The 25660-nt window shown below is 52.0% G+C and overlaps 1 protein-coding gene across 1 annotated transcript in view; it reads right to left on the reverse strand.

The window, feature by feature from the left end:
- The window catches only part of PLCZ1 (phospholipase C zeta 1), a 253049-nt gene that overhangs the window by 67416 nt on the left and 159973 nt on the right, over nucleotides 1-25660 (reverse strand). The window contains exon 4 of the mRNA XM_088457285.1: nucleotides 17352-17567. Coding sequence (XP_088313411.1) covers nucleotides 17352-17567 — 216 coding nt within the window. The remainder of the gene's footprint in view (nucleotides 1-17351; nucleotides 17568-25660) is intronic.

The following is a 25660-nucleotide window of genomic DNA, read 5'->3' on the forward strand; positions in this document are numbered from 1 at the left end:
GAGGAGGTAGGGAGTAGGGTCAGGGAGTAGGGTTAGGGGGTAGGGAGTAGGGGGTAGGGTCAGGGAGTAGGAGGTAGAGAGTAGGAGGTAGAGAGTAGGGGGTAGGGAGTAGGGTCAGGGAGTAGGGTCAGGGAGTAGGGGGTAGAGAGTAGGGAGTCTGTACTTACCAGAACTCTGGCGCATCCATAACAGTCACATGACCTCTGGAAGCCGCCGCTGGACACGTTGCTGTGAAAGTTACCACTGGGACACCAGGGACGATATGCCGACATATCAAACCTTACCAGCGCCAGCAGCGCGTACAATCAGAGGATGCTTATGTATTAGAAGTTAGAGCACTTAATAAGGGTAATGGGGGCTCGGGGAGAGTCCCTGCTCCAGGAATAACTCATCTCTCATAGTTATTTACCAGCTTAGAGGCGCATTATATGGTCTTCCATACATAGGGAAAGTGAGAGGCGGAGGCTTCATGGAGCGTTCCCGTCACCCTACTGCCGTGCAGGGTATAAACCGCTTCTGCGCAGCCATGACGCTTGAATTGCTGTAAAAGAGCGTTTCCTGTAGTAAGTGCAAGGTATGGATGAGAGGTTCAGGATGATAAGCTCTCAGCAACTCCTCCCGAAAATGAACTACAGAGCCCAGAACAGAAACAGAAGCCCGAGTGGCCGGTCTTATATATTGTGCAGCCTCCCCGCAGCTGACATTATGGGGTCTATTTACCAAAGTGAGTATTTAGAAGTGGAGTTTTTGCCCATAGCAACCAATCAGATTCTACTTAAGATTTATCCAGCACCTTCTAGAAGATAATAGCTGGAATCTGATTGGTCGCTATGGGCAACATCTCCACTTCTAAAAACCCTCACTTTTGCAACTATGGCCTTCATTCAGAGGCGGCTGTACGGTCTACGACTGCACGGCCGCCTCGATGTTTGTCAAGTGCGCATGCGCACGAGGGAGCCAGCTCCTTCGTGCACATGCGTGAGACCCGCTACGACCGACAGCGCCGGTCATAGCGGGTCTCTTTCCAAAGGGGAAATTCGATGTTGATTGACAGCTCGCCCCGTTTGGAAGGTGGGCCGGGGGGGTGGCAGCCCAAACGGAGGCGTTCCCATGGGAACGCCTACCGTTTGGGGGAGGCCCCACTGACATCACTAGTGATGACAGTGGAGAGCTTTCGGCTCTGACAGAGCCAGAAGCTCTCCGGGGCTTACGCTAGGGTCTCGTCGTAAGCCCCGATGGTCGCGATGGTCTCTGACCATCGCGACCATCACCCTAACGGTCGTTAGACTGTGGGTGTAAACCCACAGCCTAACGACCGAAACTGAGGCGGTCGGTCAGGATGCAAGCGGCCGCCCAGTTTCTGAGTGACCGCTTGCATCCTCCGACCTCCTCTGAAGGACCCCCTATATCCCTTAGTATAAGTATAGTATGATGCTCAGGGAACGAGAGGGAAACAGACTTTGGCCCTCATTCAGAGCCGGACGCTCTGAGCAGAGCGCACGCTCTGAATGAGGGCCGCCCTCCATAATTCTGGAGCGTCCTCCTGGACGCTCGTATAGCTGTGGGTCACCACCCACAGCCTATACGAGCGTGCAGTTTGATGGCCGCGATGGTCGTGACCATCGCGACCATCGAAACTGCGAGCCGGAGCCTGCGGTTGAGGTTTTCAACCGCAAGGCCCGGAGTGATTTTGGCTCTATCTATCTATCACTATCACTAGTGATGTCAGTGGGCCGGCTTCTGACGGTAGGCGTTCCCTTAGGAACGCCCCCGTCAGGGTGGCACGCCCACCAAAGGGGGCGTGCTGTCAATCAACATCGACAGCACGCCCCCTTTGATCAGACACGAGCAAGAGACTTTCCTTCGCTCGTCGCGTCTGGCGCATGCGCATGACGGAGCTCCCGCCGTCGTGCGCATGCGCAGTGCACAACATCGACCCACTTGTGAGCGGACAGCCGCTTGCGAGTGGGTCTGAATCAGGCATATTTATCAAATCTTGGAGAGAGCTAAAATTGTGAGCGATAAAGTACCGCCCAATCAGCTCCTAACTGCCATGTTACAGGGTGTGTTTGAAAAATGACAGTAAGGAGCTGATTGGCTGGTACTTTATGTCTCTCCATCGCTTTGATAAATACAACTGAGCAGAATCTGGATAAAATGGTCTCAGCCGTATTAACCATCTGGAGACCGGGAATTATTCCCCTCAGCACCAAGTGACCGTAGTTACCACCACAGTGTACAGAGCAGGAGAAGGACGAGCCGGCAGGTGTATATAGCAGCCGTACACCATTACCCAGCTTCCACACACAGTACACACTTCCAGTATCGCCAATATGTGCAGTCACTTAGAGAGTGATTAGTGGGAAGAAGGCGTCGGATTTATCATCACAACGAGCCGCGGCTGGAACTGCAGCAGGAGGAATTAAACTGCCAGGATGATTAAGCGCCTTAGCGGGTTGTGTTGTCCGAGAGCCGCTTATTGTTAAATGCAAACACACATTAATATGATTTCAGCTCTGGAAATTATATTCAATTACAGGATTATCCGGCATGAGCATCGCAGAGCAGAGAGAACAGAAAATTACTTTTTACTGGAGCTGCCGACTTCGCAGAGATTGCAGCTTATTACCGAGAGACCGCAGCGACATAACGTGTGCGCCATAAAATACACTGTAATTGTAGAGGTTATATAGGGACTTGGTAAAGGCTCTTTTCATCTACCAGCTAAATTGGGGACAGGCTCAGGGCCGTATTAACCAATGGCCAGGCCCCTAGACTTTTGGGTATTTCAGGCCCCCTTCAGCACATCAGTCTTTCACCCCAGTACAGGTGACAGCCTTACCCTGGTGCGGTACCGTAGCCCTATATCCATTGTGAGAGATATTCTGGGCCTGAGAATTCTGGGCCTGATTCAGAACGCTCGCACTGACAGAACGCTCGCACTGAATCAGGGCCGGGCTTTTTTTTTTTTTTGGAGCGGCCTCTTGGCACAATGTGACCACCCACAGCTATTGCGAGCGGCCAGGATGATGGTCGCGATGGTCAAGACCATCGCAACCATCGGGCTTGCAACGAGACCCTTGTGGTAGGGTCTCGCCCATCGCAAGCCCCAGAGAGCTTTTGGCTCTAACAGAGCCGGAAGCTCTCCACTAACATCACTTGTCTCCGTTTGGGCAGCCACCCCCCCAGCCCGCCCACTCAACATCGACAGCTTGCCCCCTTTGGTGCGAGACCCGGAGCGACGGATTGCCCGTCACTTGCCGGATCGGACGCCTGCGCACAACGGAGCCGTCTCTGTTGTGTGCATGCGCTGTGGGCCACCATCGACCCGGTTGTGCGCGCTCAGCGCTTGCGACCGGGTCTGAATCAGGCCCACTATTCACAATTAGTTTTATATATTTATGTGAGATCAGAGCTGGTCAGGAAAGCACATTTTGGGGGTATAATTATTCAATACTGAAATATTTTGAAGTAGTAAATACAATTTTTATTATTTATTAAAACACAGTATATATAAATTATAGATAATTGATTTAATATGAGAATTTGTTCATTGCAATAAGAAGCAGTTATTAATCTTATTAATAGAGGTCATATAAGAGAAAACAATTCATTGTAATTTATGTGGTGGAGTTACTATGAACATCGGTAAAACCAGAGATCTGGTAATGGGTGCTCCCAGTTTTAGCACGGTCAGAATTTGTTACTTAAGGTGCGCACACTGGGCGATTTTACTGAGCGATTGCACGGTTACAACATCGTGCACTATAATGTTGGAAATGACCAGCGATGCGCGCTCCCGACATTGTCCATCGCCTGAACATGCCGGCCAGACTGGCAATAAGGACAGATTGGCCATGTTCAGGAATGATGGCGGCTGATCGTTCAGTGCAGACACTACAGGGGAACAGGAACGACGGTACGATTGCGATGCTGTAATTGTACGGTCTTTCCTAATCGCCCAGTGTGTACGCACCTTTAGTGTTCACTGTAGGTCCAGCGCCGGGCAGGGCGTCAGACCTAGAAAGGGCACCATACCGTGCGCCAAAAAGGGGGCGTGACCTCAAAGAAAAGGGGGAGTGTCTTTAAGGCGCACCTACTTTTCATAATTCTTGGGGGCCCAAGGTCTCCTCTCTCTGAATAGAAGCCATCTAATCACCAGTGGTGATCGCTGCACCGCTGTTTTTACCATCTGTGGGACACTGTAGCCCGCGGGCGGGGACACGGCACCCACCATGTTGTTTTACCAGGGTGCCGACAAAAGTGCAGTGCGCTTTCTGCCATTTTGAAATCAGGCAGAGCGCAGAGCCCCAGTAAAACAGCGAAGCAAGAACACTATATATTTGTATGTACCTGACTATCTATATATACAGTAGATATAGACATTGGAACAATGTTAGAGCGCCCAATGTGCTGGTATCACTAATGTGTATATAAATACTGAATAAATAGGTGTAAAGTATTAAAAGTTAAAATTTAAAGTGTTGTGCGTCAAAATGTGGTGAAAAAACAAACCTGAGATAACGTCAGTGTACTGAGGGGGTCATTCAGACCCGCACGCGAGCGCAGGACGCTCGCAAGCGGGTCGATGTTCCCCCAATGCGCATGCGCGAGACCTGGACAACGACAGCCAAGCTGTCGCTCCGGGTCTCGCACCAAAGGGGGCGCGCTGTCGATGTTGATTGACAGCACGCCCCCTTTGGTGGTCGTGCCGGGGGCGCGGCTGCCAGACGGAGGCGTTCCCATGGGAACGCCTACCGTCTGAAGCCGGCCCCACTGACATCACTAGTGATGTCAGTGGGAGTGATGTTGGCTCTGATAGAGCCAAAATCACTCCTGGGCTTGCGGCAGCGAGACCCTACCGCAGGGTCTCCGTCGCAAGCCCGATGGTCGCGATGGTCTTGACCATCATGACCATCTATTTGGCCACTCGCATATGCTGTGGGTGGTCACCCACAGCTATGCGAGCGGCCGGCTCTGAATCAGGCCCCCTGTGTACATAGAGGAAAGGTATTAATATTACATTCATTCCATAAGGTGCATAGTACAAAACAAGAAACAATCAGCCTCCAGTATTCAGTATACAGCAATAATGTCACATAGAAATATAAATAGGAATTATGTGAACAATACATTATAAAATAATTTAGGTGTAAATAGATAATATATGTAAGAGAAATGTTAAGCCTATGAGGTAGGATTAGCAGTCAGTAATCAGGCACTGAGCAGGATGCTTTAAAAAAACATACATAAACGACATAAAACATCACGTGTATTAGATAGAATAAAAGGTTTATCTGGTAAATCTATAGTAAGTTCATGAAAGGTAAGAGGTGCCCCCAACGCATTTTGTCTGGGTATCAGACTTCTTCAAGTATCTATAAATATATTTTTTCTTTTTACAACAGAAAATAAAAAAAAGGGTGTAGACAAAAATAATAATAATAATAATAACAGGAGATATGGTAAGAACTTACCTTTGTTATCTCCGTTTCTACGAAGTCCTTCGGGTCCACAGGGATACGTTGGGGTATAGGTCTTGGCTCCAGCCATGGGCACCACAGAGTTAAAAGATGTCCTCCCAGGATGCACCGGGCCCCCTCCTATACCCCGCCCCCAGGCCAAGGCACCTCAGTTTTAGTATCAAGCCATAGGCCGGGAGAGAGGAAAAAGGAAGAAGAAAGTCTGGAACACACAAGATTCACATTCTCATAAAAAAGGGAGACAGAAACTGGTAACCAGAACAACACCCTACGGAAGCACAGGGCATAAGGGCGGGCGCCCTGTGGACCCTAAGGACTTCGTAGAAACGGAGATAACAAAGGTAAGTTCTTACCATATCTCCTTTTTTTTTCTACCTCAGGGTCCTTAAGGATCCACAGGGATACCTTGGGGATGTCCCAAAGCAGTATCCTTCAAGGGAGGGGACACTCCTGTGCCGAGAGGAGAATCCGCCGCCCGAAGGAAGCATCTTGAGAAGCAAATGTGTCAAAGGCGTAATGCTTGACGAAAGTATGGACAGAGGACCACGTGGCCACCTTACAAAGCTGAAGAGCTAAGGCGCCACGTCGAGCTGCCCACGAAGGTCCCACAGATCTTGTAGAATGAGCTTTCACAGAGGGTGGCACTGGAAGTCCCTCATGAGTGTATGCCTCAGAGATCGCCATGCAGATCCATCATGCCAAAGTCTGTTTATTGGCAGGCCAACCCCTCTTATGAAATCCATATAGGACAAAGAGTCCGATTTTCTCAAAGAACTGGGACGGTCCATGTAAATCCGCAGAGCCCGTACCACATCCAAAGAAGCCTCACCAGCTGTGAGATCAGATGAATTAAAAGCTGGGACCACAATTTCCTCGTTAATGTGGAAACTAGACACCACTTTAGGAAGGAATTCGGGTCGGGTAAGAAATAGTGCCCTATCCGAATGAAAAATTAGAAAAGGGGGGCGACACGAAAGAGCCCCCAAATCCGACACCCTTCTGGCTCAAGCAATAGCCAAAAGGAACACTGTTTTTGCCGTAAGCCATTTCAGATCCACAGAACCCAGAGGTTCAAATGGGGGATCCTGTAGCGCCTTCAGGACCACAGCCAGATTCCATGGAGCTACCGGATGGACATAGGGGGGCTGGATGCGAAGGACACCCTGCATAAAGGTATGGATATCAGGCCGCGTAGCAATCCTTCGTTGAAACAAAACCGACAGGGCAGAAACATAGCTGGTCTAGATGCTCCTCCAGCAAGGGAATAGATGGACTTAAGACACACCTCCACTTTACGGTCTGTAGTATCCGTCAGAGAAGACATAGACGGCATAGGCAAAGTTGCGCTCTTTACTAAGCGCGTCACGTGAGAATCCGCCTCAGGAGGAGACTCCCATTTAGTGAAGTAATCTTCCGCAAAGGGATATGTACGAGCCAGACGCTTGTGAGGTTGAAACCTTTTTCCCAGAGATTTCCAGGCCTCCTCCATGTGATCAACTAGCTGACCAGATAGAGGGAAAACTGCTGCATCTCCTTTAACCTCTTTAAAATAAGTATGAGGAGGCGCTGCAGGTAAGTGGTCGTCAGTAATTACCATGGCCGCACGGACTGCCCGTATGAGGCCTGGAATGTAAATACTAGACTTAGCCTCTGCCCCTACTTGAGGAGTGTCAGTGTCTGACAAATCTACATTTTCGCCCTCATCAGACGAGCCGTCATCTTCATCATCCTGAGCGGATGGATATGACAATAACGGTCTTTTAGCAGGTCTAGGTTGGTCCTGCTGAGAGCCCCGCACCCCAGAATCAGACAAACCTGGGTCAGCCTGATTAAGGACCTGTTGCGGGGGGCACTGCATTACTATCGGTCCCGGAACTCCCAGAACAGGAGGCGGGACTACCGCCTGCTGTGCAAACCCCAACTGTGGGAACGTAGGAGGGGCTGCAAGCCTATTTACAAGAACAGTCAGGGCTTGCGCAAAACAAGCCCAAGGTGGTTCCTGAGAGGTGCTGGGTACAGCAGAGGTACCAGGGATGGCCAAACATGCAGCACATATACCATCCTGAAGTACCGCCCTCTCCCCCACACCTGCTTTACATCTGGAGCAGGAAAATAGGAGAGGTGCTCCTCTAGCAGAGTCCTCACTGGACATAGTGGTAAATTCCTACCCTGACAGTACTGGCACTGAGAGGGCTGGTCAGGAGGAAGAGATAGGGATAGTAAAATGGCTGACAGGAGAAAAGATCAGACACACAGCGCTAGCATAAAGTCACATACAATGCAGAAAACCCTGCACTAAGTGCACTATCACATACACAGACTTACAGCCTAGCAGTGATAGCGCTACATACGCTGACCTTTACTGGAGGAGAGGTATGTAAGGGGCACCCCAGGCTCCGCACCCTGTCACCACAGCGTCTTGGGTCATTTAAAATGGCCGCCGGAGGATGAAGGGAGGCGGGCCTGAGGAGGGTCACTGCCTCAGCTCGCCAAAACCTTAATGTAAGGCGGCGGAGAGCAGTGATGGGGAGGAGCCTCCTGTGCGCTACAGGGAAGGCATCCTCCCCTGGCAGGCCATTAATCCCCCGGGATGCTGGGGCGTGTTCCGCAACGCTCCAGCCCCGTATCCCTGGTGGTCTAGTGGAGAGCGCAGGCATCCGCCTGGCTCCACTATACTGCCGTCTCCAGGGTGCCCCCAGCTCTGGGGACGCCGGACTGTGAGTCAGCGGGCGCCTACCGCAGACGCCCGCTGCTTACCTTATGCAGCCCCTCGTAGGACTGGCCACAGTCCAAGGCCCCCGGGGGTTCCGCTAGCTGGAACCCCTAAGAGTCCGTGGAGCTCCCCGGATCGCTACCGGTGGTTGGCGGAGGTGTCGGAGCGGTAGCATGGACGTCCCCTGGACAGTCCTATGCTACCGCTCTTGAAGATCTTCAGGGGCTGTATACACAGCCCCCTCTGTGATGACCAGCTCCCGGCTGGGCACCTACTGAAACTGAGGTGCCTTGGCCTGGGGGCGGGGTATAGAAGGGGGCCCGGTGCATCCTGGGAGGAAATCTTTTAACTCTGTGGTGCCCATGGCTGGAGCGAAGACCTATACCCCAAGGTATCCCTGTGGATCCCTAAGGACCCTGAGGTAGTAAATAATATGAGATATGGTAAGAACTTACCCTTGTTATCTCTATTTCTACGAAGTCCATAGGGTTCCACAGGATACCTTGGGGTATAGGTGTGACGTCAGTTGCAGGGCACCAAAGAGTTAAGCTTTCAGCCTCCCAGGATGCACTAGGTCCCCCTCCTATACCCCGCCCCCGGGCCAAGGCACCTCAGTTAGTTACCAAGCCATAGGCCGGAGGAGGAGAAGGAAGAGAGAGAACAAAGATCTGGACACATACAAGAATCACATTCTCACCAGAGGGAGACGGAAAACCGGTGACCAGAGCAAAGCCCATCTACAGCACAGGTGCGACAGGGCGGGAGTCCTGTGGAACCCTATGGACTTCGTAGAAATAGAGATAACAAGGGTAAGTTCTTACCATATCTCATATTTTCTACTTCAGGGTCCATAGGGTATCCACAGGATACCTTGGGGATGTCCCAAAGCAGTATCCTTTAAGGGTGGGGACGCTCCTGTGCAGAAAGGAGAATCCGCCGCCCGAAGGAAGCATCCTGAGAGGCGAAGGTGTCAAACCTGTAATACCTCACGAAGGTATGGACAGAAGACCACGTAGCAGCCTTGCAGATCTGAACTGCCGAGGCACCACGTCGAGCTGCCCACGAAGGACCCACAGACCTAGTGGAATGAGCCTTCAGAGAAGGAGGGACCGGTAGGCCTTCATGAAGATAAGCTTCAGAAATAGCCATACGGATCCAGGCTGCCAAAGTTTGCTTTGAAGCAGGCCAACCCTTTTTACAGAAGCCATAGAGAACAACAAAGCGTCCGACTTCCTAAACGAAGAAGTGCGGTCAACATAAGTCCTTAAGGCCCGCACAACATCCAAAGAGGCCTCACCCACGGAAAGACCCGGTGAGTTAAAGGCCGGAACAACTATTTCCTCGTTAACATGAAACTGGGAAACAACTTTGGGAAGAAACTCGGGCCGAGTGCGGAGCACTGCCCTGTTCCCATGAAAAACCAAGAAAGGGGGTCTACAAGAAAGAGCCCCTAACTCAGAAACACGTCTGGCCGAAGCAACGGCCAGAAGGAAAACAGTCTTAGCTGTTAGCCATTTAATATCCACTGAGCCCAGTGGTTCAAACGGCGGTCCTTGGAGAGCCCTCAGGACCACAGCCAAATCCCAAGGCGCCACAGGTGGAACAAAGGGCGGCTGAATACGGAGAACACCTTGCATAAAGGTGCGCACATCCGGGATTGTAGCAATCCTACGGTGAAACCAGACAGATAGGGCCGAAACCTGTACCTTCAAAGAAGCAAGGCGAAGCCCATGATCTAGTCCCGCTTGCAGGAAGGCGAGAATCCGAGACAGACGAAACTCCCGCGATGCATAACCTCTCGGTCGACACCACTGGAAGAACGTATGCCACACGCGATGGTATATCCTCGCGGAAGACGGTTTCCGAGCTCGTAACATGGTACGCACCACAGAGCTGGAAAACCCCCGGGACCTCAGCATGGCCGTCTCAACAGCCACGCCGCCAAAGACAGCCGAGTCAGGTCCGGGTGAAGACAAGGACCCTGAGACAGAAGGTCCGGTCGTAGCGGCAACCGCAGAGGACTGTCCACGGACAGACCCTGAAGGTCTGAGAACCAGTGCCGTCTGGGCCACGCGGGAGCTATCAACAGGAGCGTCCCTCCTTCCTGTTTGAATTTCCGGATTACCCGTGGAAGAAGGGAGACCGGAGGGAACAGGTATGCGAACCTGAACGTCCACCGGACGGACAGAGCATCCACCAGAGACGCCCCTTCGTCTCTTGTGCGAGACCCGTACACCGGCAACTTGTTGTTGTGCCGGGACGCCATGAGGTCGATTTCTGGAAGACCCCACCTGTCCACCAGTAGTTGAAAAACGTCCGGGTGCAGGGACCATTCCCCTGGAAGAACGTCCTGGCGACTTAGAAAGTCCGCCTCCCAATTTAGCACTCCCGGGATGAAGACCGCTGATATGGCCGGAAGATTGCGCTCCGCCCAAACCAGGATCCGAGAGACCTCTACGAGAGCCGCCCGACTGCGAGTTCCTCCTTGCCTGTTTATGTAGGCCACGGTGGTAGCATTGTCCGACTGGACCTGCACCGGGTGACCCTGGAGAAACCGCTGTGCCTGCAGGAGAGCATTGAAGACCGCACGGAGTTCCAAGATATTTATTGGAAGCTCCGCTACTGTCGGCGTCCACCTGCCCTGGAACAAGTGTGGACCCGAAACTGCTCCCCAGCCCCGAAGACTGGCGTCCGTTGTCAACAGGACCCAATTTGGAACCCAGAACGGACGTCCCTTGTTGAGGTGGGTCGTCTTTAACCACCACGCAAGGGACAGGCGAACCTCCGGGGTGAGCACAATCGTCTGGAACTTCAGAGACTGAGGCAGCCCGTTCCACTTGGACAGGATCAGGTGCTGCAGAGGTCTGGAGTGAAACAGGGCGTATTCCACCATGTCGAACACCGACACCATGGAGCCCAGTAACCTCATCGCCGAGTGTAAGGACACCCGGCGGCTGTGCAGACAACTGCGCACCCTTGACTGTAAAGCAGAGATCTTGTCCTCCGTCACGAAGATCCTTTGCTGTCCCGAGTCCAATAAGGCTCCAAGATGCAGAATCCTCCGAGACGGGATTAGAGTGGACTTCTGCCAGTTGATTAGCCAGCCGTGCCGTTGCAGCAGTGCAATGGTCAGGTCCAAGTGGTGTAACAGGAGCTCTGGAGATCCTGCCACCAATAACAGGTCGTCCAAGTACGGCAACATGCGGACTCCTTGCAGCCGCAGAGAAGCCGCCATGACCGCCATCACCTTGGCGAAAACACGTGGTGCTGTCGCCAGGCCAAAAGGTAACGCCCGAAACTGGAAGTGGTCGCTGCGGATTGCAAACCGAAGGAACTCTTGATGGCGCAAAAGAATAGGGACATGCAGGTAAGCGTCCTGTATGTCCAATGACACCATGTAGTCCCCAGGTTCCAGCGCCAGAATGATGGACCGTAGGGTCTCCATCCGAAACTTCGGGACCCGCAAAGACTTGTTGAGTGCTTTGAGGTTGAGAATCGGACGATATGACCCATTGGGTTTCTGGACCAAAAATAGATTTGAATAGAAACCCTGGCCCCTCTGGGAGAATGGAACAGGCACTATAACTCCAGCCTGGAGCATAGTGTGCAATACCTTCCGCAGCTCCGTAGCCTTGTTCCGGTCTGATGGTAGACCCGTGGTGAAGAATCGAGCCGGGGGTCTGTGCCGGAAGGAGAGGGCGTACCCGTGGGAGACCACCTCCAGAACCCAAGTGTCTGTCGTAGTGAACGACCAACACCGGGAGAACTGCAGCAGGCGGCCTCCCACCCTGGGATCCCCCAAGGGGAGACCCGGACCGTCAGGCCGCAGGCTTGTCATCTGGCTTGGGGGCCGGACGTCTGGTACTCCATGCCTGTTTCCGGGGCTTGACCGATTTCTTAGGGCCAGCCTGTCGAGGAAACGACTGTGGTTTGGGCCTGCCCTGGGCCCTAGATGACCGAAAGGACGATGGTCCAGAACCAGAAGGAGCAGCGGCCGACGGGAGACAAGCAGATTTGGCTGCCGCCAGCGTGGCCACAATCTTATCCAGATCCGGACCGAAGAGAACTTCTCCGGTAAACGGCAACGCTTCCAGACCTTTCTTGGAATCTGCGTCCGCCTTCCAGGATCGCAGCCACAAGGTGCGACGAGCAGCTACCGCTGCTGAAGAAATTCTAGACACCAGAGTACTAATGTCTAGAGCCGCCTCGTTGATGTAGGTGGCCGAATCACGGAGATTGCCAATCAACTCCGCCTGTTCGGCCGGACAGTCGGATTCAAAAGAAGCCTCTAATGAATCCGCCCAGCGCTCCATCGCTCTGGCAACCCAGCAAATGGCCATAGCCGGCCGTGCTGCCCCCCCTGCAAGGGAATAAGCGGACTTCAGGCAGATTTCTACCTTGCGGTCCGTAGCATCCTTAAGGGAGGACATGGATGGCATCGGCAATGTGGCACTACGGACAAGACGGGTCACATGAGAATCCACCTGTGGAGGGGATTCCCACTTAGCAAAATAATTATCCGCGAACGGATAAGCCACCGCCAGGCGTCTCTGCGGCTGGTATCTTTTGCCAGGTTGTTTCCACGCCTCCTCTAAATGGTCCACCAACTGACCCGAAAGAGGAAAGACTGTGGCATCGCCCTTCACATCCTTGAAAAAGGCATACTTAGATTTAGCCGCTGGGGGAACTTCGTCCTCAATCACCAAGGCTGTGCGGACCGCCCGAATAAGTCCAGGAATATATACTTTGGACTTAGCATCAGCGTCCTTAGTATGGAGAGGTTCCTGATCGTAAGGATCCAGAATCTCCCCATCATCAGACGTCCCTTCGTCATCCTCATAAGGAGCGGACAGAGACGCCACCGGCCTTTTATGAGGCCGCATCACAGACTCCCCTTGCAACACATCCGACAAGTGCTGTACAGAACTCGTCAGGGAGTTAACCCACGCTGGCTCCTGAGAACCCGGGAGCGGGGAAATAGGGAGACTGTGGGGTACCACCAATTGTCGTGGGAACCCCTGCATGGGTGACGACACCACAGACTGCTGGGACAAACCCATCGGAGTAAACGCGGGCTGCGGAGCTAACTGGCCCACTAAAGCGGTTAACGCCTGAGCAAAACAAGCCCAGGGCGGCTCCTGTACCGGTGCTGTAACCGTAATAGGCCGCGCCATGGACAAACACTGCCGGCAAAGGCCCTCCGCGCTACCCTCCCCCTCCGCTAACGGTAATTTGCACGTGGTACACTGTAGCCGGAGGGGAAAATCACTTTCAGACATGATGGCACCACGTATGTGACCTCTCTCACCAATTAAGTATTAAATAGGCGAGAGACCACCCTGCAGCACCGCACCGCAAGGGCTTTAGCAGAAAGAACAGGAACAGTAATAAAGCTGACAGTTTAGAGAAGAAAAGTTACAGGCAGCGCTAGCACAGTCACATACAATGCAGAGAAATAACAATTCCTGCACTAACAGCGCTGATCACTCAACTACACAGACACAGGGCCTGGTAGGACACAGCGCTGCATACACAGACCTGAGCCACAGCGGAGGAGAGGTATGCGGGGGGACCCAGACCACGATGCTTCCTTCCAGACTTCCAGCAGCGTTCACCATGCGTTGCAGAGAAGATGGCCGCCGAGGAGCAGAGAGAAGCTGGCCTGGGGGAGGAGCGCTGACACAGGACCAGTCGGCAGCATGCAGAGAGGGCTGTGTGCAGCGGGGGAGGCGCCGGCTGTGAGACAGGGAAGGCGCGCTCCCCTGGCATGCATTTAACCCCTGGGACGCCGCAGCGCTACCGCTCTGCTGCGGTCCGCTGTCCCAGGGGGTAGTGGAAGCGCAGGTTGGTCGCCTGGCTCCACGCTGCAGCCAGTCCCCAGGGAGCCCCCTGCCTGGGGACTTAGGACCATGTGATCAGCGGGGACCCACCGCGGGACCCCTTACCTCTGTCCCCCTTGAATCCGGCCATGGTCCGGAGCATCTGGGGTCACCGCTAGCTGTGACCCCAGACGCCCACCAGCATCCCCGGATCAGTACCGGCGTTCTGGTACCGGCGGGGTGTAGGGAAGACAGCATGGACGTCAGGACTGACTGTCCATGCTGTTCATCCAGATGTGCAGCCACAGCTGCATGAAGAAAAAGCTTCAGGGGCTCTTCTAGCCCCCACTCCAACAGGTGCACCCGACTCCGGCCGGGCACCAAACTAAACTGAGGTGCCTTGGCCCGGGGGCGGGGTATAGGAGGGGGACCTAGTGCATCCTGGGAGGCTGAAAGCTTAATTCTTTGGTGCCCTGCGACTGAAGTCACACCTATACCCCAAGGTATCCTGTGGATACCCTATGGACCCTTAAGTAGAAAATAATAATAATAGAAGTTTCCTCCCTGCAGTTTACAGACTAAAGGGCACATCCAGTAGCAGACTATGACTGCGCGTCTACGACATTGTAATCGTACAGTCATTTCACAGTCTGTGCTGTGCCTACACTGAGCGATCAGTCATTCACCCCCCCTCATCCCCGAACATGGGTAATATGTCGTTATCGGCAGACTGACCGGCATGTTCAGGCGATGATAGATGTGAAAAACGACCAGTGGGAGCGCACATTGACATTAAGCTGCCCGATTTGTGCCCAATTAACAAACGGTAACAATGTCAATATTGTTCAATTGCTGTGTTTAATCGGGTAGTGGCTACAGAGTCAGACTACATACATACGCCCCTCACCCCTCCCTTCTCCAACCTGCAGCCAGAAAACCTGCATTACCTGTAAGAACAGGAGAGGAGGCTGCTGAGGCTGGGTCACCGGGTGTCTGATGTCTCACTCAGCGGGTGAGGCGGCGTCTTCCTCCGGGCCGTTACTCACAGCAGCACAGCCGCTCCTCACAACAACGCAAACGCGCACGGCCCGGCATCCTATTGGTGCCTGCGCTGGGGAGGCGGAACTGGGGAACTAGAAGGTCCTCCCGGCCAGGCGCAGGCTATGCTGCAGAGATAACGCATTCCTGACCTAATTATGTTAAAAAAACATTACAAATCGACGACGGAGGCTAAAGGTGGTCCGGTGAAGCCCCCGGACCACCCCTCAGTTTCGCCTATGAATATGAAATAAAAAAAGAAAATAGCAGGTGAAATAAAATTCTTCCACATTTGTTCCTTTAGTAGATGGAATAGGGTGTGTAAGATGAACCTCCCGTCTGGTGGGCACACAATACGTCTCCCTCACCCTGAAGGTGGCCGTCAGGGTCTTGGATGTCCCTGTGTGTGTCGTGGCGGTGTCCCGCACTATCCGCTTACCTGTAGGCTGCAGTGTCCGCCCTGGTGAATGCACTCTGGATCTTCAATCCGATTGGCTCCACCCCTATACTGGGGTCTCCTTGCTCTGCACTCGGTTGATTGGTTCCCTAGTGGGCGGCCGGCATCCCCACAAGTCCTGCGGAGTCTCCTGCCCCCGTGTGCGCTGAGGTCTGGAGTAGAGAGAACTTCCTCCAGGGAGCGGCAGAGACAGCAGCTGTAATGGCGGCAGTCATGTGTCCTCTCATGGAGGTGTAACAACCCGTTCCCATGTGGCCCAGTCTGACTGTGACCGGATGGCCTCTAGCTGACTCCCGATCACAGATTGGGGTTTCGAACCCCACTGGATCTTGGTTACCAGGGGTTCCCGCTTACCGTCAGTGACCACCTGGCACTGACTCCGCCCACTGCGAAATGGGCGTGTATGTTGCTGCCACCACTGAGCTCCTCCTATCAGCACTCGGAACCACTTACAAACACCCAGGCTCCTACCTCGGCACCTGGAGCCGCTTCTGCTGCGTATGCGTTGACTAGCTGCGGCCACACCCCCTGATTGGTGTCGGCTGTTCCCACCTGATCCCTCACAATGGACCAGGTCTGCACGGTTGCTGGCAGAAGGTTTGAACAGAGACGTGGAGCTCCACCCAGAACAGCCGGAGAACGGAATAGCGTTTGGCGCAATTCTGTTGGTCGCAGGATCGAGATGCAATCGTAGTCAGGCAAAGATGTTTATTGCTCAAAGTCTTGAAAAAGACTCGACCTTCAAGTTGAAGGGGAATAATCAGCGTACAGGAATCTTATCAGCAATTCTTCTCCACAAAGGATATACAGGGTTGCACAATGTTACCTGGCACGAAGTCTCCTTTTATGCCACTACAATACACATTACCACAGGGGGAAAGTCGGTCCTGGGTTCCTCTCAGCCAATCAGGCTCTCTCACAAATCATAAATAATGACATCTTACAGATAATAACCTAATTTCCTCTTCACCACCCAAAAACAGTTACTGTGCCTAAAGCACAATCTGAGTTACATATACTGTTTCTGAAAGGTAAATATAATGCAAATTCCTATAGCATTCGTCCTGTCACATGTCTATGACTAAACCGGTTTGGGTTTCTGAGTCTTAATAGTTCTTACAGAAAATAGAAGCTTCTTACACACAAACAAATTGCTTTCCCCAAACCTGCTGGGTATTGTACATAGAGACACACCGGAGACCTCTGCATTACATGTCACTGACAGTGCTGTAACCGAAGGTTTGGTCACTACGTCAGGATAAGTAACATGTCACTAGGAGGTGAGAATGTCTCATAACCATGTGACTTACATGTTACAGCCGTCTAATACAGAATCACTTATACATTCCTTATAGGCTATACATTTATAAGTACATTTCCACATCTGCGCACAGCACATTGAGTGACATGTTCAAACACATTACATATACAGTCGCAGTACATGGCGCACTGCGCCTAAAGGTCCTTTTAAAAATGGTGCAGTGGCATGAGGGTTAATCCCTTCAGTGTCATGGCAGCCATTTTAATCACGTGTGGTCGGCCCCAGGCCACACCGACCCCTAACAACAACCATACACAACCATACACAATTCCCCTCACGTCCTGCTGCACATTTGTCTTTGCGGATGGAATGTAGGAACACTGGGAAAAAGCTGCCTTCCAGCTTCTGCAGCCCTTAGCCATCAGCCTCCAGGGTCTCACCACACAGAAAACATTACATGATTACAACAGAAAACAAACAAATCAGCACATAAAATATGATATACTACAGTATATGCTGAATCCACCCCTGGCAGCAGCACTATAGAATAAGCAGATACGGTACAGTACATCCCTCCTACCTTCTGTCTACGCTTTGTCTCTCTCTCTTTCCTCAGGACGTTCAGCTTCAAAGTCAGAAGCTTCTTGGGTGGTTCCTCATCTCCAGATTCATCACCTGCCTTCTCCTCTACGGGTTCCCACATCTGTCCCAGCATGCTGGGGGCAGGAGGGCTCAGTGGGGCGTCCAGAGGGGGCTCAATCTTCTTGTGTTTTATTAGGATTTTACATCTAAGAGCCTGAGGAGGACCAAAATATTAATGGCACCAATATCGACACACATCTATCTCATATCCATCCATCTATCTCATATCAATCTACACACATCTATCTATCTATCTCATATCCATCCATATATCTCATATCTATCTACACACATCTATCTATTTATCTATCTATCTCATATCTATCTATCTACACACATCTATCTATCTACACACATCTATCTATCTCATATCTATTCATCTATCTCATATCTATCTATACACATCTATCTATCTCATATATATCTATATATCTCATATCCATCCATCTATCTCATATCTATCTATCTACACACATCTATCTATCTACACACATCTATCTATCTACACACATCTATCTATCTACACACATCTATCTATCTACACACATCTATCTATCTCATATCTATCCATCTATATCTCATATCTATCATCTCATATAGATCTATCCATCTCATATCCATCCATCTATCTCATATCCATCCATCTATCTCATATCCATCCATCTATCTCATATCCATCTATCTCATATCTATCCATCTATCTCATATCCATCCATCCATCTCATATCCATCCATCCATCTCATATCCATCCATCCATCTCATATCCATCCATCTATCTATCTCATATCCATCCATCTATCTATCTCATATCCATCCATCTATCTCATATCCATCTATCCATCTCATATCCATCCATCTATCTCATATCCATCTATCTCATATCAATCCATCTATCTCATATCCATCCATCTATCTCATATCCATCCATCTATCTCATATCCATCCATCTATCTCATATCCATCCATTTATCTCATATCCATCCATTTATCTCATATCCATCCATTTATCTCATATCCATCCATTTATCTCATATCCATCCATTTATCTCATATCCATCTATCTCATATCCATCTATCTCATATCCATCCATCCATCTCATATCCATCCATCCATCTCATATCCATCCATCTATCTATCTCATATCCATCCATCTATCTATCTCATATCCATCCATCTATCTCATATCCATCCATCTATCTCATATATATCCATTTATCTCATGTCTATCCATCTATCTCATGTCTATCCATCTATCTCATATCTATCCATCTATATATCATATCTATATCTCATATCTATCATCTCATATCTATCCATCTATCTCATATCCATCAATCCATCTCATGTCCATCCATCCATCTCATGTCCATCCATCCATCTCATGTCCATCCATCCATCTCATGTCCATCCATCCATCTCATGTCCATCCATCCATCTCATGTCCATCCATCCATCTCATGTCCATCCATCCATCTCATGTCCATCCATCCATCTCATGTCCATCCATCCATCTCATGTCCATCCATCCATCTCATGTCCATCCATCCATCTCATGTCCATCCATCCATCTCATGTCCATCCATCCATCTCATGTCCATCCATCTATCTCATATCCATCTATCCATCTCATATCCATCTATCTCATATCAATCCATCTATCTCATATCCATCCATCTATCTCATATCCATCCATCTATCTCATATATATCCATTTATCTCATATCCATCCATTTATCTCATATTCATCCATCTATCTCATATCTATCTCCTATCTATCTCCTATCTATCTCCTATCTATCTCCTATCTATCTCCTATCTATCTATCTCCTATCTATCTATCTCCTATCTATCTATCTCCTATCTATCTATCTCCTATCTATCTATCTCCTATCTATCTATCTCCTATCTATATATCTCATATCCATATCTATCTATCATATATCTCATATCTATCTATCTCATATATATGTATCTATCTCTCTATGATATATCTTTATCTATGGTGGGAAGTCCCTGTTCACAAAATATACTGTAGCGCTGTACAATAAGGTTACTAAGGGCCCGATGGTTTGCGTACAGGTCTAATGATGGGTGGACTGCGCATGTGCTGTGATGTCACTGTGACGCGGGGTTGTAGTGCCATAAACGCTGCAGTCTGAGTGACAGGGGCAGTTCCCCAAAACGGAGGCTTTGTTAATCAGTTTTGTGTTGGTCCCGAGGCCAGGATCTGGTTTTGCCTGTACAATGATTTACAGGAAGACTCGCAGGAGTTCCCGCAGTGGCTGAATGTCACAACCAATTACATTAGCACCATGGAGATTATTTGTCTTCAAGCAAGTTTTGAGGAGTAAATGCAGACGTTCCAGTCCAACTTGGCTACTTACAGAGCAACTTCAGAGAGTCTTGCTTATTCATGCAGAGTTTACTCTAGAAATATATTTCTTTCAGCAAAATAAAAATATGAGATATGGTAAGAACTTACCCTTGTTATCTCTATTTCTACGAAGTCCATAGGGTTCCACAGGATACCTTGGGGTATAGGTGTGACGTCAGTCGCTGGGCACCATAGAGTTAAGCTTTTCAGCCTCCAAGGATGCACTAGGGTCCCCCTCCTATACCCCGCCCCCGAGCCAAGGCACCTCAGTTAGTTATCAAGCCATAGGCCGGAGGAGGAGAAGGAAGAGAGAGAAAAAAGATCTGGACACATACAAGAATCACATTCTCACCAGAGGGAGACGGAAAACCGGTGACCAGAGCAAAGCCCATCTGCAGCACAGGTGCGACAGGGCGGGAGTCCTGTGGAACCCTATGGACTTCGTAGAAATAGAGATAACAAGGGTAAGTTCTTACCATATCTCATATTTTCTACTTCAGGGTCCATAGGGTATCCACAGGATACCTTGGGGATGTCCCAAAGCAGTATCCTTTAAGGGTGGGGACGCTCCTGTGCAGAAAGGAGAATCCGCCGCCCGAAGGAAGCATCCTGAGAGGCGAAGGTGTCAAACCTGTAATACCTCACGAAGGTATGGACAGAGGACCACGTAGCAGCCTTGCAGATCTGAACTGCCGAGGCACCACATCGAGCTGCCCACGAAGGACCCACAGACCTAGTGGAATGAGCCTTCAGAAAAGGAGGGACCGGTAGGCCTTCATGAAGATAAGCTTCAGAAATAGCCATATGGATCCAGGCTGCCAAAGTTTGCTTTGAAGCAGGCCAACCCTTTTTACGGAAGCCATAGAGGACAAACAAAGCGTCCGACTTCCTAAACGAAGAAGTGCGGTCAACATAAGTCCTTAAGGCCCGCACAACATCCAAAGAGGCCTCACCCACGGAAAGACCCGGTGAGTTAAAGGCCGAAACAACTATTTCCTCATTAAAATGAAACTGGGAAACAACTTTGGGAAGAAACTCGGGCCGAGTGCGGAGCACTGCCCTGTTCCCATGAAAAACCAAGAAAGGGGGTCTACAAGAAAGAGCCCCTAACTCAGAAACACGTCTGGCCGAAGCAATGGCCAGAAGGAAAACAGTCTTAGCTGTTAGCCATTTAAGATCCACTGAGCCCAGTGGTTCAAACGGCGGTCCTTGGAGAGCCCTCAGGACCACAGCCAAATCCCAAGGCGCCACAGGTGGAACAAAGGGCGGCTGAATGCGGAGAACACCCTGCATAAAGGTGCGCCCATGATCTAGTCCCGCTTGCAGGAAGGCGAGAATCCGAGACAGACGAAACTCCCGCGGTGCATAACCTCTCGGTCGACACCACTGGAAGAACGTATGCCACACGCGATGGTATATCCTCGCGGAAGACGGTTTCCGAGCTCGTAACATGGTACGCACCACAGAGCTGGAAAACCCCCGGGACCTCAGCATGGCCGTCTCAACAGCCACGCCGTCAAAGACAGCCGAGTCAGGTCCGGGTGAAGGCAAGGACCCTGAGACAGAAGGTCCGGTCGTAGCGGCAACCGCAGAGGACTGTCCACGGACAGACCCTGAAGGTCTCAGAACCAGTGCCGCCTGGGCCACGCGGGAGCTATCAACAGGAGCGTCCCTCCTTCCTGTTTGAATTTCCGGATTACCCGTGGAAGAAGGGAGACCGGAGGGAACAGGTATGCGAACCGGAACGTCCACCGGGCGGACAGAGCATCCACCAGAGACGCCCCTTCGTCTCTTGTGCGAGACCCGTACACCGGCAACTTGTTGTTGTGCCGGGACGCCATGAGGTCGATTTCTGGAAGACCCCACTTGTCCACCAGTAGTTGAAAAACGTCCGGGTGCAGGGACCATTCCCCCGGATGAACGTCCTGGCGACTTAGAAAGTCCGCCTCCCAATTTAGCACTCCCGGGATGAAGACCGCTGATATGGCCGGAAGATTGCGCTCCGCCCAAACCAGGATCCGAGAGACCTCTACGAAAGCCGCCCGACTGCGAGTTCCTCCTTGCCTGTTTATGTAGGCCACGGTGGTAGCGTTGTCCGACTGGACCTGCACCGGGTGACCCTGGAGAAACCGCTGTGCCTGCTGGAGAGCATTGAAGACCGCACGGAGTTCCAAGATATTTATTGGAAGCTCCGCTTCTGTCGGCGTCCACCTGCCCTGGAACAAGTGTGGACCCGAAACTGCTCCCCAGCCCCGAAGACTGGCGTCCGTTGTCAACAGGACCCAATTTGGAACCCAGAACGGACATCCCTTGTTGAGGTGGGTCGTCTGTAACCACCACGCAAGGGACAGGCGAACCTCCGGGGTGAGCACAATCGTCTGGGACTTCAGAGACTGAGGCAGCCCGTTCCACTTGGACAGGATCAGGTGCTGCAGAGGTCTGGAGTGAAACTGGGCGTATTCCACCATGTCGAACACCGACACCATGGAGCCCAGTAACCTCATCGCCGAGTGTAAGGACACCCGGCGGCTGTGCAGACAACTGCGCACCCTTGACTGTAAAGCAGAGATCTTGTCCTCCGTCACGAAGATCCTTTGCTGTCCCGAGTCCAATAAGGCTCCAAGATGCAGAATCCTCCGAGACGGGATTAGAGTGGACTTCTGCCAGTTGATTAGCCAGCCATGCCGTTGCAGCAGTGCAATGGTCAAGTCCAAGTGGCGTAACAGGAGCTCTGGAGATCCTGCCACCAATAACAGGTCGTACAAATACGGCAACATGCGGACTCCCTGCAGCCGCAGAGAAGCCGCCATGACCGCCATCACCTTGGTGAAAACACGTGGTGCTGTCGCCAGGCCAAAAGGTAACGCCCGAAACTGGAAGTGGTCGCTGCGGATTGCAAACCTGAGGAACTGTTGATGGCGCAAAAGAATAGGGACATGCAGGTAAGCGTCCTGTATGTCCAATGACACCATGTAGTCCCCAGGTTCCAGCGCCAGAATGATGGACCGTAGGGTCTCCATCCAAAACTTCGGCACCCACAAAGACTTGTTGAGTGCTTTGAGGTTGAGAATCGGACGATATGACCCATTGGGTTTCTGGACCAAAAATAGATTTGAATAGAAACCCTGGCCCCTCTGGGAGAATGGAACAGGCACTATAACTCCAGCCTGGAGCATAGTGTGCAATACCTTCCGCAGCTCCGTAGCCTTGTTCCGGTCTGATGGTAGACCCGTGGTGAAGAATCGAGCCGGGGGTCTGTGCCGGAAGGAGAGGGCGTATCCGTGGGAAATCACCTCCAGAACCCAAGTGTCTGTCGTAGTGGTCGACCAACACTGGGCGAACTGTAGCAGGCGGCCTCCCACCCTGGGATCCCCCAAAGGGAGGCCCGGACCGTCAGGCCGCAGGCTTGTCATCTGGCTTGGGGGCCGGACGTCTGGTACTCCATGCCTGCTTCCGGGGCTTGGCCGATTTCTTAGGACCAGCCTGTCGAGGAAACGACTGTGGTTTGGGCCTGCCCTGGGCCCTAGATGACCGAAAGGACGATGGTCCAGAACCAGAAGGAGCAGCGGCCGACGGGAGACAAGCCGATTTGGCTGCCGCCAGCGTGGCCACAATCTTATCCAGATCCGAAGAGAACTTCTCCGGTAAATGGCAACGCCTCCAGACCCTTTTTGTAATCTGCGTCCGCCTTCCAGGATCGCAGCCACAAGGTGCGATGAGCAGCTACCGCTGCTGAAGAAATCCTAGACACCAGAGTACTAATGTCTAGGGCTGCCTCGTTGATGTAGGTGGCCAAATCACGGAGATTGCCAATCAACTCCGTCTGTTCGGCCGGACAGTCGGAATCAAAAGAAGCCTCTAATGAATCCGCCCAGCGCTCCATCGCTCTGGCAACCCAGCAAATGGCCATAGCCGGCCGTGCTGCCCCCCCCCCGCAAGGGAATAAGCGGACTTCAGGCAGATTTCCACCTTGCGGTCCGTAGCATCCTTAAGGGAGGACATGGATGGCATCGGCAATGTGGCACTACGGACAAGACGGGTCACGTGAGAATCCACCTGTGGAGGGGATTCCCACTTAGCAAAATAATTATCCGCAAATGGATAAGCCACCGCCAGGCGTCTCTGCGGCTGGTATCTTTTGCCAGGCTGTTTCCACGCCTCCTCTAAATGGTCCACCAACTGACCCGAAAGAGGAAAGACTGTGGCATCGCCCTTCACATCCTTGAAAAAGGCATACTTAGATTTAGCCGCTGGGGGAACTTCGTCCTCAATCACCAAGGCTGTGCGGACCGCCCGAATAAGTCCAGGAATATATACTTTGGACTTAGCATCAGCGTCCTTAGTATGGAGAGGTTCCTGATCGTAAGGATCCAGAATCTCCCCATCCTCATAAGGAGCCGACAGAGACGCCACCGGCCGTTTATGCGGCCGCATCAAAGACTCCCCTTGCAACACATCCGACAAGTGCTGTACAGAACTCGTCAGGGAGTTAACCCACGCTGGCTCCTGAGAAACCGGGAGACTGTGGGGTACCACCAATTGTCGTGGGAAACCCTGCATGGGTGACGACACCACTGACTGCTGGGATAAACCCATCGGTGTAAACGCGGGCTGCGGAGCTAACTGGCCCACTAAGGCTGTAAGCGCCTGAGCGAAACAAGCCCAGGGCGGCTCCTGTACCGGTGCTGTAACCGTAAGAGGCCGCGCCATGGACAAACACTGCCGGCAAAGGCCCTCCGCGCTACCCTCCCCCTCCACTAACGGTACTTTACACGTAGTACACTGTAGCCGGAGGGGAAAATCACTTTCGGACATGATGGCACCACGTATGTGACCTCTCTCGCCAATTATAACTTAAATAGGCGAGACCACCCTGCAGCACCGCACCGCAAGGGCTTAGCAGAAAGAACAGGGACAGTAATAAAGCTGACAGTTTAGAGAAAAGTTACAGGCAGCAGCGCTAGCACAGTCACATACAATGCAAAGAAAATCAATTCCTGCACTAACAGCGCTGATCACTCAACTACGCAGACACAGGGCCTGGTAGGACACAGCGCTGCATGCACAGACCTGACCACAGCGGAGGAGAGGTATGCGGGGGGACCCAGACCACGATGCTTCCGTCCAGCGCTTCCAGCAGTGTTCACCATGCGTTCTGGAGAAGATGGCCGCCGAGGAGCAGAGAGGAGGCTGGCCTGGGGGAGGAGCGCTGCCACAGGACCAGTCGGCAGCATGCAGAGAGGGCTGTGTGCAGCGGGGGAGGCGCCGGCTGTGAGACAGGGAAGGCGCGCTCCCCTGGCATGCATTTAACCCCTGGGACGCCGCAGCGCTACCGCTCTGCTGCGGTCCGCTGTCCCAGGGGGTAGTGGAAAGCGCAGGTTGGTCGCCTGGCTCCACGCTGCAGCCAGTCCCCAGGAAACCCCCTGCCTGGGGACTTAGGACCATGTGACCAGCGGGGACCCACCGCGGGACCCCGCTGCTTACCTTTGTCCCCTTTGGATCCGGCCATGGTCCGGAACATCTGGGGTCACCGCTAGCTTTGACCCCAGATGCTCACCAGCATCCCCGGATCGGTACCGGCGTTCTGGTACCGGCGGGGGTGTAGGGAAGACAGCATGGACGTCAGGACTGACTGTCCATGCTGTACATCCAGATGTGCAGCCACAGCTGCACTGAAGAAAGCTTCAGGGGCTCTTCTAGCCCCCACTCCGACAGGTGCACCCGACGCCGGCCGGGCACCAAACTAAACTGAGGTGCCTTGGCTCGGGGGCGGGGTATAGGAGGGGGACCCTAGTGCATCCTGGGAGGCTGAAAAGCTTAACTCTATGGTGCCCAGCGACTGAAGTCACACCTATACCCCAAGGTATCCTG

The sequence above is a fragment of the Taudactylus pleione genome, unplaced genomic scaffold (assembly GCF_031769625.1).
Source record: "Taudactylus pleione unplaced genomic scaffold, aTauple2 ptg000751l, whole genome shotgun sequence".
NCBI lineage: Eukaryota > Metazoa > Chordata > Amphibia > Anura > Myobatrachidae > Taudactylus > Taudactylus pleione.